We start from the raw sequence: 14,107 nt of genomic DNA, 5'->3' as shown, positions 1-14,107 counted from the left end.
GGTTTATTAATAAAGGGAGGTGGAGGGAGGGAGGGAGTGTGGGGGCTCGTCTGTGATCCACATACTTTTATATTTATATAAGTGTGCAGTGTCTGATCAGACAGAAAGAAAGTGACCGGTTGCTGATATTAATAATAATAATAAGAATAACAACAAAAATAAAATTGATATTAATAATAATAATTATATTAATAATATTTATAATTACAATAATAAGTGCAAATCAGTGATATGTGGGTTATTATATAAGGCTTTATCTCCGTGTCCGTCTGAATGTCAGCAGCCAGCCTCGGGGGGAGCTGTGGTCTGTTTACTACAGGGAAGCGGGGGGAGAGGGGGGGAGAGAGGGAGCGAGGGAGGGAGTGGAGGGGAGGGGGGAGAGCAGGAGAGAGAGGGAGGAGAGGAGAGAGAGGGAGGGAGGGCAGGAAAGAAAACTTTTCACTTCTGAGGAGCTACAGAGGAAGCGTGTGCGTGTGTGCGTGCTGGAGCGGAGACCATGCAGGTAAAAAAACGCATTAGCTAATTGCTTTTTCAACTTAATTAAAACGCCGTTGTTGTGATCGGTTAATTGTTGCCGCTTCGAGCATGAGACTGGCCTGCGACTCGAGAGAGACGACGGACCCGAAGCCTCTTTTACTAATCCGATCCCTCGTTAGAAATCCAACATTAAAACCCAAACTTTTTTTTTCCTCCTCCCCTGCTGCCTCGCGTCTCTCTCTTTCGCCTGCCGACACCACCACCACCACCACTACTACCCCCACCGACACCACCACCCGTCGCGGCCGAGCAGACCGCAGCAGCAGCGGCAGCAGCTCGGCAGCAGCGCCCGTCCGTCCGTCCTCCTCCTCCGGTCCGGAGCTTTGCTTTTTCGGGAGCCGCCGCCGCCGCCGCCGCCGCCGCCAGTTATCGGGCTGAAGCTGAAGAAGCAGCGGTGAAATGTTTTTTTAGTTTATATGGAGGACATGTGTTGCACTGAAGTGTGTAAGGTGTGGATTTCAACTGAAGGACGGGGGGGCTAAAGAGGGGAGGGGGGGTCGGTGGGGGGCAGAAAGAGGTGGAGAAGGGAGAAGGAGAAGGAGGAAGGAGGAGGGGGGGGCGAGTGTTTTCTAACACATCTGTGAACAGAGCCACGTTCGTTAATTAAACGGCTGTAACAGTCGGTGTAGGCCTCGGTTTGCGCTGAGCGGCGGCGGCGGAGCGGCGGCGCTAACGAGCCGGGGCACGGAGCGCTACGAGCGGGGCACGGAGCTAACTCGAGGCCGAGGTTTGTGTGTGTGTGTGTGACCTGAAGCCCGGAGTGTCGGGACTAGTGTGTGTTGTTGTGTGTTGGTTGTGTTTTATCCCCGTAGAGCTTGAGCTGCAGTTACCCACCTGGACCGGGCAGGCAGCAGAGTTTGTGGGGGAGGGGGGGGGAGGAGGAAGAGAGGGAGAGAGAGAGAGAGAGAGAGAGAGAGGAGGGGGGCGAGCAGTTAATTATGTCTGCTAACAGGGCTATAAGCTAGCAAAGTCACACGATTGATTGATTGATTAACCTCCTTATGAATGTTGTTATTTCGCCGTGAAGCGACGCGTGTCAGAGCTGAAGTAAGTAAGTGAGATTATTTCACACTCAAAACTACCAGCTTTTAACATTTAAACACCGCTGTAATGCGACGTTTTTTTTGTGTGTGCCGCTGCTGCTCAGTTTTAGCCTGCTATAGCTAATTGCTAATTGATTCATCTCTGGTCGGGCTCGGCATAGCTAATTAGACTTCTCATTAATTAGCCAACTATGGGGCAAAGAGACGTCAGGGCCGGCTCTGTCTCGGCGTCTCGGCTTTTTAATTATAAGAATCGCGATAGATTAAGGGGTTTTTAGAGGGATTGGGGTTGGGGAGGGGGGGGCTTTTAAAAAAAAGATGATCTAGTGTACAGATGCAGCTCTGTCGAAACATCATGTGGTCATATCACCCTGCTAGCCTCGCTGCTAATTGGCATGAGGAGGAAGTGGAGGACTGTAGCTTGTGTGGTCGTGTTGATCCGATCTGATGTCCGGCTGCCTGGCTGCATCAACCTGGTTTATGGATGTTTTTGCAGAAAAATAACAACCAGGGCTGCGTGGTCTCCTTCCGACTTTATTTATTTATTTGTTTAGATAGATTGAAATGTCATAACAGCCACATAAACAACTATAAAAACTGGTTAAGAAGAGCAGTGCAAATAAAGATGATAGAAATAGAAATATAAGCATAAAAAGGACACAACTATAAACATTAACACTTGTTTGTTAATAACTTAACTTTAGATTTAAATTTTGATTAAAAACTGCTTGTGGAGAGCTCAGTGTTCAATGTTGGCCACCACATGCTCAGATTGCGTTGGTCAAAACTGAGAGGATTTGGGGAAAGGAAGAAGAAGGAGGGGTGGTGGTGGTGGTGGGGCTTTTTGTGATTGATTGTTATGATTTGCTGCTTCTCCTCTTGCTCTGTTCTGCATTTAATAATACATTTTATGTGCTCATGTGATACCAGATCTGTGTGTTAGATGTAATTCAAAGAGAGCTGAAACAATGGATCTTTTTATCTAGAACTCGATTTACTACAGTACAATTAAAACAACAACAATCTGCCAAAAGCATTACATCGATGCTCTTTTACATTACAGAGGTGTCATTTAAACAATTGCGGTTTGCTCTGCTGCTGACAAAATGTTGGGAAACACCCTAGAAACCATGGTTAATGTTTAAAAATAGCCAGGAATGAAACTTCAAAGACCTGTAGGAGTGAGATACTGATCTAGAATCGGTTTTATTGTTACACACTTATTCAATGGTATGGTTTCAAATAGTTAAACACAGCAGGGCATTACCAGCGCCAGCCAACAATATGTTTTTTATTTTAGTTGTATGAAATAACTTTATTACATCCCCACCATGCTTTTTTTTCTTCTCTTTTTGTCTTTGTCTTGATAAATAACTAATGGCAGCTCCATAATGATTAGGATTCTCTAACATGCTTCGTCTGTTTTGTCAGGAGGAGTCTGGAGAGACAGTTAACAGTGAAAGCGATGGGGTGGCAGAGTGGCTTTGCCCCCTCTGCCAGAAAGGCCAAACAGACAGATCCTGCCTGTCTCTGCATCTCACCGAGCAACACAGCGTTCTTCCATCTTGTGTCGACAGACTGCTGGACATTGTAAGTGCAGCCGTCGTGTAGTATTGCCAAAATATACCTGTTGTACATAATTTGTTTTGTTTCACTCAGTTTATATATGAACTATATGTAGAATTAGCCACTTGTTGCTGACTGATGTTGCGGTGGCGAGATGACAGATTAAACTCTGCAACAACAGAAAAGTTGCAGAAGTCCATTAAGTATATTTTTCTGTGACATCAAAATGTTGATTCGACTTGATGGTTATCTTTTTAGACTGTCTGGGCGAAAACTGCTTTAGGAGCCAATGACCAAGCTGTAATAAACATATGATTGCGCATAAACGACAAAATGACATACAGAGAGATAACAAACAACATCGGTGATATGTCAAAAACGGGGAAAAAAAGAGGAACAATGATCACAAACAGTCTCACCGACATTTAAATTTGCTCATAAAAATATCAACTTCATGAAACCAGTGTTGACTTCTGTGCTGCAGTGTTATGATTTGTTTGTATTTGTCCACACTGAAGTATTTATTGTGCATTTATGACATAGTTTGATCACTTTATTGTCTCCTCCTGGGCTGCTCAGTCATATACAACAGTAAACATCACTCAAAAGTTTATTAAACAAAATTGTTTATTAGGTGCTCTATTGAATTCCAAGAATTTGCAGCATAATTCAGTATCAGTGTAGTTTGTTGGAGAAGATTGTCAAGGAGAATATACATTTAGCTCCACATACATAGTCTGTTAACACATTTGTAATTAGCAGTTTGAGTTGTGAGCATTGAGGGTGGTGCCTTTCTGTTTCCGTGACTTGTTTGTGCGAAATCACTTTGGGCAGTCAGCACTATGTTCGCTGTTGTAATAGTTTGAATATTTAATTGTTTGGATTAGGCAGCAAGTATGTCAGAACAAGTATGTGCTGAGTAGACATCATAAAATAAATAAGCATCTAAGTGAACACATCATCTGTAATGGGTTCAAGAAAGTTGAGTATTCAGTTGTTTAGAAACAAATGGAAATTTTATCGAAAGATGAAAGAAGGCTCAAAATATGCCTTTAGGGTAATTTGCTAATTAAAGGCTAGCTGGGGTTGGTGTGCGTAATATAACCACGCCCAAATGTTGTGGTGCTCAAAAGTTACTCAGCATACAGCTTGCAGGGCTGTTGCAATATTAAGTTTGCTGTGGACGTTTTGCCAACTTTCTCCTCTCTCTCTTTATTTGAACAGGCTGTTCTAAAACAGGGTGCCAGTGGAGCAGGAGAGGACAGAGGTGCTCACAAGTCTTCAGGTGAGGGTGAAGAAACCTTAAATGTTATTTAAATCATCAGAGGAAAATCTCAACATTGATTGCTCGCCTTTCTTAGTTGATGTGTTCGTTACTATTTTATAAATCGTCCCAGACGTGGGTTGGTTTTGCTAGGCGGGTGAGAAAAGGTTGATTTTAACATTGAGTGTGAGCGAGTGAGTGTGTGTGTAGTTCTGTTTCCAGCCAGCCCCATTTATTGGAGCATAATGGTTAAATCTGTATATTTCTGTTATCAGATGCTGAATCCTCGCAACTGAAGCCCACTGAAGACGTCAGATCAGAGGCCTGCCAATCGAGCGAGAGTTCAGACGCTACCCAGACGCTTGGAAACAAAGAGATGGAGGAAGAGAGAATAATGGAACAGGAGGGAGGTGAAGCTGAGCCGGAGCCAGAAGAGGAGGGAAATCAACTCGCAGGAGCCAAACAGCAAAATGCAACCGAAAACACAGAAATCCCAGACGCCAGTGAAAAGTCAGTTGGTAAAAACGGCGTGCCAGCTGAAAATAACACCCGCTCATTCAGATGCAACGCCTGCCTGGAAACCTTTCCCAGCAGAACTGCCTTGAGCGTTCATTACAACTCCGCATCCCACATTCAGAGGATGACGACAGGCTCGGCGAAACCGGGCGGGGAGGGCGATCCCCAAACCCCGCCGGTTCCTGTCCTGTCTCGGCCATACAAATCTCACAAACCTTACCAGTGCGCTGTTTGCCGAGTCTCTTACAATCACGCCATCACCCTCGAGAGCCATATGAAATCTGTCTTGCACCAGACCCGCAGCAGAAACGCTGGGATCGTCGCACAGGCTGCAAACAACGCAGCCGCCTCCGCCGGTCTGGGAGGCAGCGCCACCGCTCCGAACGCCGTCGTGAGCACAACCGTAAGCGGATCCGCTCCGCTAGTGACCACCACCAACTGTGCTGTGCCCGGGACCGTGATGGTCACGGCTGCGAAAGAGGACGAGCAGAGTCAAGTGGCGCCCTCCCTCCTCACCTCCCCCGTGGCCTCGGCTCAGGCGGTTTCAGCCTTCCTCACCCTCCTCACATCCAGTCCCAGCACCTTCTCACACTCCCTCCTCCCCTCCCTGTTTGCGTCCGGCGCCGGCCCCGGTGCCGCCGTGCATCAGCTCGTGCCTCAGCCTCAAATGGTCATGCCCTTGATTTTGAACGGGCTGCAAGCCCAAACCCAGCAGCACCAAGAGAACCAGCAAGGCCAGCCCCTCGCCCAGTGTGTGCCATTCGTAGGTCTCAGCACAGCCCAGCAAGCCCTCCTAACCCAAAGACTTAACAGCTTACAGAGCCACTGGCCCTCTGCAGGAGTCCCGACAAACATGCAGCCCAGCCTGGAAGAACAAAAACAGACTATAAAGTGTGAGAGAGAACAAGAGAGGCAGGACAGCGAGGAGGCGGTGGCGGAGAAGGTCTTGGCTCAGATAAAAGACGAGGAGAACGGGACGCCGGAGAAACTCAAGGAAGTGGACAGCAAAGAATTTACACTGTGTCCTCCTGACGTAGAGAGCAAAGTGAAGTCCGAGAATAACGAAGACAATGGGAAGGCACATAGAGATAGCACAACAGATGGAGACCGCTCGGCTAATCAGTTGGACCTGGAAGGTGATAAAGCAGCTAGCCAGACTCTCTCCCCGGCGGGCACAGAGAAGAGCCTCCGCAATAACAACCTCTCGCCTTCCGCATCTGTCCCCAGCAACTCAACCCTCAGCCCGATAAATTTAAACCTTACACTTAGTCCCGATTCTACCCCTCAAAAGTCACAATCAGGCACCAGCCCCTGCGGCTCTCTTGGCACCCCGAAATCCAGCCCGAGTGCAAATGCCTTAATTAACAACCAAACCCGATCCCACTGTAAAACGATGGGATCTAATTATCCAGACCTTCCAGTGCTGTCGGAGTTTCAGTCTGAGGTTCTCTGGGCGTTCTTCGAGTCGCGTAGCGAGGCCGACGCCGCGAGTCCTCCCCACGAGGACTGCGAGGCGCTGGGCAGAGAGGTCGGGCTCTCCGAGGACGAGGTACGCAGGTGGCTGAGCCGAGCCCGACACGCCAAACAGAGGCAGAGGGCGACGGAGCTGGACCACCTGCAGGGCTTTGCGGGATTCACGAGACACGCCCTCAGCTCGGACAACGACTACGACGACGAGGAGAGCTCACTGATCATAGCGGAGGGAGAGGATGACGCCGAAGCTTCGGGGAGTCAGGCGATAGATCTGTCCAGCACAAGAGGGAAACGCCGGCAGAGAGATTTCGGAAGGGAGGGTCAAGGAGATTCCTGCCTCACCTCCGACTCAGAAAACGAGGTCTACACCTCTGTCATCGTGTCCGACGAGGAAAGTCAGAACGGGTCTTTGCGGGAGGCTCCCGAGAGCCCCGCTAAAGGAGAAGCACAGCGGGAAGTCCACGGCGACAAGGGGTCAGTCGGAGGAAAGGTCCTGCGCTCCACGACTGTGTTTCTCTCCGACGCAGAGGACGAGTACGAAGACGAGGAGGGCGGAGCGGGTCAGAGGACCAAAAGGAAAAAACGAAAGGGCGAGTTTGAGCGGGAGGAGGTGGAGGTGAAGAAGGAAAGGCAGGATCCAGATGTGGACCTGGAGTTGGAGGCTCAAGGGGATCCTCCAGGTTCACTGTCCCACTCAATGGACCATCACGAGATTCCAACCAGCGCTCTGCACTCGCTTCCTTTGTCCCTCACTCACTTCTCCACCCAGTTGCTCAGCCCCTACGTGCTCTCTCTCACCCCGTCAATGGTCGGAGACGTGAGCAAGGTACCCATGTTTCCTAACCCGCCGACCATCACGCGCTTTTCCAACTCTCTTCTCTCGCAGTCTCTCTCCTCCCACAACCAGGCTTCTCACTACTTGTCCAACGGTGGCGACTGTGAGGGCGCCCTGGACCTCAGCATGGGGAAAAACAGCTCAAAATCAGCTTCTTCCACATCGTCTCTGGCCGACAAAATCGCAGCGCAGAAGGGGCAGCTGCTGGACGGCCTCGGCCTGAGGCCCACATCCAAAGGTCTGGTAGTTGTACAAGTGAAGCCTGAATCCGTTAGCACCATGTCCTCTTCCAACAGCAGCATGAGTCTCGTCCACTGCAATAACATGACAAAGTCTAGTATTTATATGAGGGCAGCAGAGAAAATAAACTCAACATTACTGGAAAGGGAACAAGAAAAGGAGAGAGAGAAGGACAAAGAGAGAGAGCAAGATCAGCAGCAAAGGAAGTCCAAAGCAAAAAGGTACCGGGACATGAGACGGTCGAGGACTATCATCCAAGCTGAACAACTTGACATTCTGTACGGCTGCTATTTCAAAGATCCAAATCCTGGGAAACACGAGTTTGAACAGATTTCAGAGTGGGTCCACCTTCCAAAGAAGGTCGTTCAGATTTGGTTCCAGAACATGAGGGCGAGGGAACGAAAGGGCGAGGTCAGATTCATCAGCGACGGCACCCTGGCAGCAGTTGGCAAACCTCTGATCAAGTTCACCTGGCCCCTGTCGAAGCCCATATTCTCCAACAAGCCCGCTCCCAACAACACCGGATGCATTACGACGACTCCGATCGTGCGCACCCTCATGAAGACGGAGAGGGAGCCTGTGAAGGAGCTGGGCAAACCGGCGGTGGTTAAAAAAATAATCCCCGTTCCCATCAAGCCCAAGGAGGTTGTTTCTTCTTCCACCGCAGCCTCCCCCGTGAGCAGCGGGGCCTCCGCAGTGCCAAAGACCAAGCTCGAAACCACCAGCAACGTCACCATGGTCAAAGTTGCGCCCAAAGGCAACACGACCGTCCTTTTACCCCCACCCAAGGATCCGATCCCCATCGCCCCGCGGCCGGCCCAGAAGCGCAAACTAGAAGAGGACAGCGAGGAGGAAAAGACGGATGAAGAGAGGGACAATGAAAACGAGGTGGGTCCCGGACCGGGGGCCACTAACCGCATGGTGCCCAAGCTGCCCACCACCCCCATCAACAACCGGCCCCCAGCGACGACAGCGGTGCCGCAGAAACAGAACGGTCTCAACTACTGGACCTCCAAAGTCCCCATCAAGATCAACACTCTGTCGAGAGAACAGCTGGCTCTTCCCACCCACACGGCTCCCCGCACCATCCCCCCTCCCCCCACCCCCAGCATCGCGCCGGTCAGCCCCAACACCCCCAGCTCGGCCAAAGTGGCCAGCCCCTCCACCCCGGTCGTGGTGAAGTCGAGCCCGTCGGAAAGCAGCTTCCTGCCCCACTCATCCAGCCGCAGGCCACGCACACACCTGTCCTGCCTGCAGCTGTCCATCCTGCAGTCCTGCTACGAGACCTGCGCCCACCCCAACGCCATGGAGTGCGAGGCGATCGGCAGCGAGCTCAACCTGCCGCTTAAGGTGGTGCAGATCTGGTTCCAAAACACCAGAGCGAAGGAGAAGCGCTGGCGGCTGCAGCAAGAAAAAATGGTACGTTGACTTTGTATTTATTTATTTTTTTAGCTGAAGACTTTTGCCGAAAGACGTAATTTCGTGATGAAAAGGAAAACAGAAAGGTAAATAACTGAGACGGCTTTATTTTAGAAGCTGCTTAAAGGGATAGTTCACCCAAAATTGAAATTTCATTATCATCATCGACTCACCCTCATGTCGACTAAGGGGTGGGAGAAGTTTCAGAGTTATCTGTGGCTTCTCTGAGTTACAGGGGGTCTCGGCATAGCAGTGCATGTCCATATAACGGTTGCAAATGGATACCAACTGTCTTAATAACAAAAAGACACACCAAAAAACATCCAAATACCTCCATGCTGCTCGTATGTAATGTCCGTCTTGTATTGAAGCCCCGAAATGCGAAATTGTCCCGAAAAAAATTAAATAAGTCTATATTTCAAGCTTGTTTTTTAGCGGAAGCTCCTCTTCCCAGTTCGTCCAAATTTGACGGACAATTCAAGACAGACATTACATACGAGCAGCATGGAGGTATTTGGATGTTTTTTGGTGTGTCTTTTTGTTACGAAGACAGTTGGTATCCATTTGCAACCGTTATATAGACAAGCACTGCTATGCCAAGACCCCCTGTAACTCAGAGAAGCCACGGATAACTCTTAAACTTCTCCCAGCCCTTAGTCGACATGAGGGTGAGTAGATAATGAGTGCAATTTCAATTTTGGGTGAACTATCCCTTTAAGGACAATAATTTAACATTGTACATAAACCTAATGTTAAGTTGAACTGTATTGTGACTGTAAATCAATTATTCCTTTCAAACTGTCATTTAATGTCATCAATCATAAAAAAAGGGACCATAATATGTCATATTAATGTGAATGCATAATGAATATTCAGTGAGCTCTTTGCTATCCATAAAAATGCATTGCTGTCAAGAGTAGAGACTTGTTAAATTGTCCAGATGAAATATAAAATCAAACCTGTAACAAAACTCACATCTCAACAGACTCGACATTAAACTTATCCCTTCTCTGTCTCCGTCCACCCTCCCCACCCTCCCGCTTTTCAGTCTCCCCTGTCAGGTGGGAAGGTCGACATGAGCTCAGGAAGCTACTTGCAGTACAACGCTCTCAAAGCCAACCGCCCCATCCTGCCCAAACCCGTTCAGCTGACGGTCACCGAACCTCCGGCTTCCCCCGTGGCCGGCCAGCCGGTGCCGAAGGAGACCCTGACCGGCCGCTGCGACGCCTGCAACGTCTCCTTTGAATCCCGGGCCGCGGCGAGGGCGCACGTCTTCTCCCCGCGCCACCTGGCAACCCTGAGAACCACTAACTTTGGCCAGCCGACGACGCTCGTCAACAAGAACGGCACGGGAAACGGCGGACCCGGCGGCGCTGCGTCGGGCTCGCAGGTCTCTCATTCCACTACGGTAACCAGCTCCAGCTCTGGTCTCTCTGGAGGGGAGATGGTCATGGAGTCGCCTCCACCGACAGCCACCAGCAGCGGTTAAAGACTCAGATCAGGATTGGTCTGCACACTGACTATTCTTGGACCCGTTTGGGCTCCTCAGATTTTAATAAACAAAATTGAGCACTAATCCTCAAAAGCTAATATTGTTTAGTTTTTGAAGCTGGCTCCTCCTGCACCCGCTCCCCCCTTTGCTCAACCTTCACTGACTTCGAAAGCCGTTAATCTATAGAGTTCACCTGGAATCCAACACCACAGCAGACTATTTCCACGCTGCTTCTCACTGCATCGGCTGCTGTCTGATAAGTGATGAACACGTCTCGAGTCTCTTTATCCTACCCTGTGGTTATATAATACCTTACTTCAGTGACCTTCCTATAATTTGTAAAGGCACTCAACTTGCCATGCTTGAACTGTCCTTCCCTAAAGACTGATGCAAAAGTGTTTCCTCTTTGAACGAGGCCGTTTGACAGTGGGCCCGGAAACTCTTTTTGGGATAATAACGAAAAATACTCACATTAATAACTCCCAGTTTGCTCCTGTGGAATTGTTTTTCTTATGCCTCCTTTCACTTCTAGAGCAAAGATTGCTTGGATAAAACATGACTGGACTGAACCATTGGGAGAGGATGAGCTGGTTTGACTGTCACTTTTTAATTTGAAAATGGGAGTGTGATCTGAAGGGTGTTGTGTCTGTTCACTTGGGATATTCTAGGTACTTCAGAGAGAATAGGGCTTGTTGAATTGTCCCCCATTTACATGTTCACAGTTTTCACGACAATCCAAATAGAGCAAAAAGAGGCTGAGGAACGTAGAATCCTGGCATACCGCACTTTGACACATTTTACATTGTTTGAAATGTTTTTAAAGCATTCTGATGCAAAGTGTCTTCATTGGAAAGATACATTAATGCATGTTGGATGCCTTAATATAAATCACGTGAAATAAATTGATTTTTTTGCTAGTCTAATGAAAACATGCTTTAGGTGTGAGCATAATATTGTGAAAGAGGCAGACCTGGGAACAAATGGAGAAGAGCTCTGTTCCAAAATGCTTTTTTTTATGTATTTCTGGTGGAAAATCTGCGAATGTCATATTCTTTATCCAGGACACAACAAAAATCCTGCTTGCAAAGTTCGCTCTCATGGCCAAGGACTTCTATCTTGCTTTTACGACAAAATTTCTTTTCAGTCACCCAAATGTGTAACATGTTAGGAAAAACTTCAGCTCTTCAAACCTGTTGGAAGATTAAATGTTTTACACCTACTGTAGATGTGCTAGAAATAATGACAGCCTTAAGAGGAAATCTCCACCAGGTATATCAAGTCAAGCCCAGGTGATCCTCACATTATGTTAGTGAATTAATTTCATCCACATCTGGCACGGAGGCTGAGAACGGCTTGCGTACATTTTACGGTTCTGTTTGCCATGAATACTGTGTGTAAGACAGGAAAGATAAGGTCTTATTTTATTCACTTCAGTATTTATACAAATGAGATAGAAGCAATTAAAACCTGGTGTAACAGATTTTTATTTAGGTCAAAACTAAACCTCTCTAATGTAAAGAGAAGGGGCACGAAGTGGGCCGTTTCCCATACTTTTTTCTGTCCCATGTTTTGTTCAGTTTTTCAGAGTTACTAATTCTGGTAAAGTATGTGCTGTGAAATGAGATCTGACATCTGGAAACCGCGACAAGGGAGAAAGTTGGGTATTACCAGTATCCTTAAGGGACTAATGGATACTTCAATCTTGGAAGCAAATTGGGAAACATTAAAATGTGTTGACTGAGAGCTAATAAGATGGTGCTGTGTTGAAGGACACATAACATACTAAAGATGTTTTCCTTCAATTTAAGTTGTATATTAATGTTACTATTGATAGTTTTAACAAAATGCAAAACTAAAACATGAACTTTTTTGTAAAGAAATATATTAAAAATAACTGATATTCCAAAGTAATCCTCCCTTTGCTTTCTGTCATTCAAAAACCAAAAAGCAATCTTGAGGTCGACAGAGAGCAGGAGAGGTGTTCGTAAATGCAAACTGTAAAGGACATCCCACGGCTTGACACTTGCACTAGTCCACAATTTTTTGCACAAGCTTACAGACGTTTCAGACGAACACAGCCATTCACACGACGACAAGTCACTCGGTGTGGTTTTTAAAAAGAAAAACAAGGAGGGGAACGACATCCTTTCATGAGTAGTAACCTGTACTTCTGTTGGAAACTGTATCTTGTGTGTAAAGCAAGGACTTGCAGTGCTTGGACCTCAAGACTGGGATCTCTCTCTCTCACACACACACAAACACACACACACACACACACCCACCCACACACACACGGTGTTGCACTGTCCAAACTAGATAGGTTTTTATGGAGATCTGCTTTTTATTCTCTTATGTTTTGTCACTTTGATTATCACTATTGTTATAACTGTACTACTACTTATACAATTTATCATTACTACTCATCACTGTTTTGATTATTATTGATCCATAATGGTTTTAAATGCCACCTCTCTGCTCAGAACGAGTATGGTATTCCTTTGAATATTGAACAATAATAGTGGCAGTGTTGTTATGACTTGTTAGATTTTTGATTAAGCTTATTTTTCCTCCTCACTTGTACCTGCCTTTTTGTGTTTGGTCTCCATTATGCTTTCTTTGATATACAGAAAAAGAAATAAAATCAGTTGAACAACAAGAACATCTGTGTATTTGAAGTACCGGTGGGTGGGGTGGGGGGCTATATCTATATAAAGTTTAAATTAATCATGTGAACTGTGTATGATCTTGTGTGTTACATGGGTGTTGGCCAGGTGTTTAACATCGGTTTAAATTCAGAGTGTAAACAGTGTATGGTCAAATGTGTTACACAGGTTCAGTCATCATGTGAGTATGTGTATGGTCTGGTGTTAAGTGCTAAAACTGGAGGCAACTGGACTTTTTTTTGGCACCGAAAGGCGTTTCGGCTCTCATCCTAAAAGGCTTTTTCACCCCTAAAAAACTGGTGTGAGAGTCCCAGGTATTTAACCCATGATGGGGATGACACATTGAGAGGCCGAGCAAATTCAAGAGAGCCAAAAAGAAGTCCAGCTGCCTTTGATTTTAGCACTTATAACATCTATGATGACCTGGATGACTGAGAGCCTTCACAGACATGTGGTCTGGTGTGTTATACAAGTTTTAAGTTCATTATGTAAACAGTAGGCCTATATATACAGGCTGAGGCGTGTCATGTAATTAGTGTAAAATCAGGTCTTATACATTGGTTTAAATTCATATTATCAACAGTATGAGGTCTGATCTTTAAAAAACTGATTTAAATAATTGTGAATAGTGTACAACCAGGCAGATTGGACGTCCAGCTCGTACAAAAAGTGGCAAAATATTAAGTTTTAAGGATCAGTGCATGGTGCGGTCAGCATGTACTCTGCCTTTATTACGACGGGGCTTCTCTACAGGAATGCTGATAGGGCAACACCTCTGATACACCCACCAAATTGGAGGAACCGTATCCCATAATCACGTCGTTTACAGGAAGCATTTCATTCACCGAGGAAGCCGTGATTAAACCAAAGGCAGCTCGATCGTGCCCAGGTATGAAACCACAGGTGTGGTCACACACACAGTTTCAACGACAAAAGTAAAACATCGCTTTTTATCAATCTGATAAAGCCATTGGCTCTGCCCATTGACCTACGACAAAGGTTTGATTGACAGACGCCTAATCCAATTAAAAGCTCACATGTGATGTGGAGGGGCGGGCC

At 46.9% G+C, this 14,107-nt stretch overlaps 1 protein-coding gene across 2 annotated transcripts; it reads left to right on the top strand.

Moving 5' to 3' along the window:
• Positions 1-440: 440 nt before the first annotated feature.
• On the top strand, positions 441-13,044 carry zfhx2 (zinc finger homeobox 2). Of its 2 annotated transcripts, none has more exons than XM_085763844.1 (5): positions 441-502; positions 3,012-3,170; positions 4,371-4,431; positions 4,686-8,893; positions 9,942-13,044. In XM_085763844.1, the coding sequence occupies exons 1-5, from the start codon at positions 497-499 to the stop codon at positions 10,380-10,382; spliced, it is 4,875 nt and encodes a 1,624-aa protein (XP_085619970.1). In that variant the 5' UTR covers positions 441-496; the 3' UTR covers positions 10,383-13,044. The 2 variants fall into 2 exon arrangements, with proteins under 2 accessions (XP_085619970.1, XP_085619971.1); XM_085763845.1 differs by lacking the exon at positions 441-502 and adding an exon at positions 1,092-1,264.
• Positions 13,045-14,107: the final 1,063 nt, after the last annotated feature.

This window comes from Trachurus japonicus, chromosome 20, assembly GCF_045865225.1.
Source record: "Trachurus japonicus isolate A0001 chromosome 20, Traja_1.0".
NCBI classification, from domain to species: domain Eukaryota; kingdom Metazoa; phylum Chordata; class Actinopteri; order Carangiformes; family Carangidae; genus Trachurus; species Trachurus japonicus.
Note: the sequence above shows the minus strand (reverse complement) of the source record. Positions and strands in the feature narration are given on the sequence as shown.

Bases quoted from the DNA above. Each gene is read 5' to 3' on its own strand.
- zfhx2 (XM_085763844.1), top strand. The intron at 4,432-4,685 runs GTGAGGGTGAAG...TTCTGTTATCAG, and splicing joins AGGTGCTCACAAGTCTTCAG to ATGCTGAATCCTCGCAACTG. The intron at 8,894-9,941 runs GTACGTTGACTT...CCCGCTTTTCAG, and splicing joins GGCTGCAGCAAGAAAAAATG to TCTCCCCTGTCAGGTGGGAA.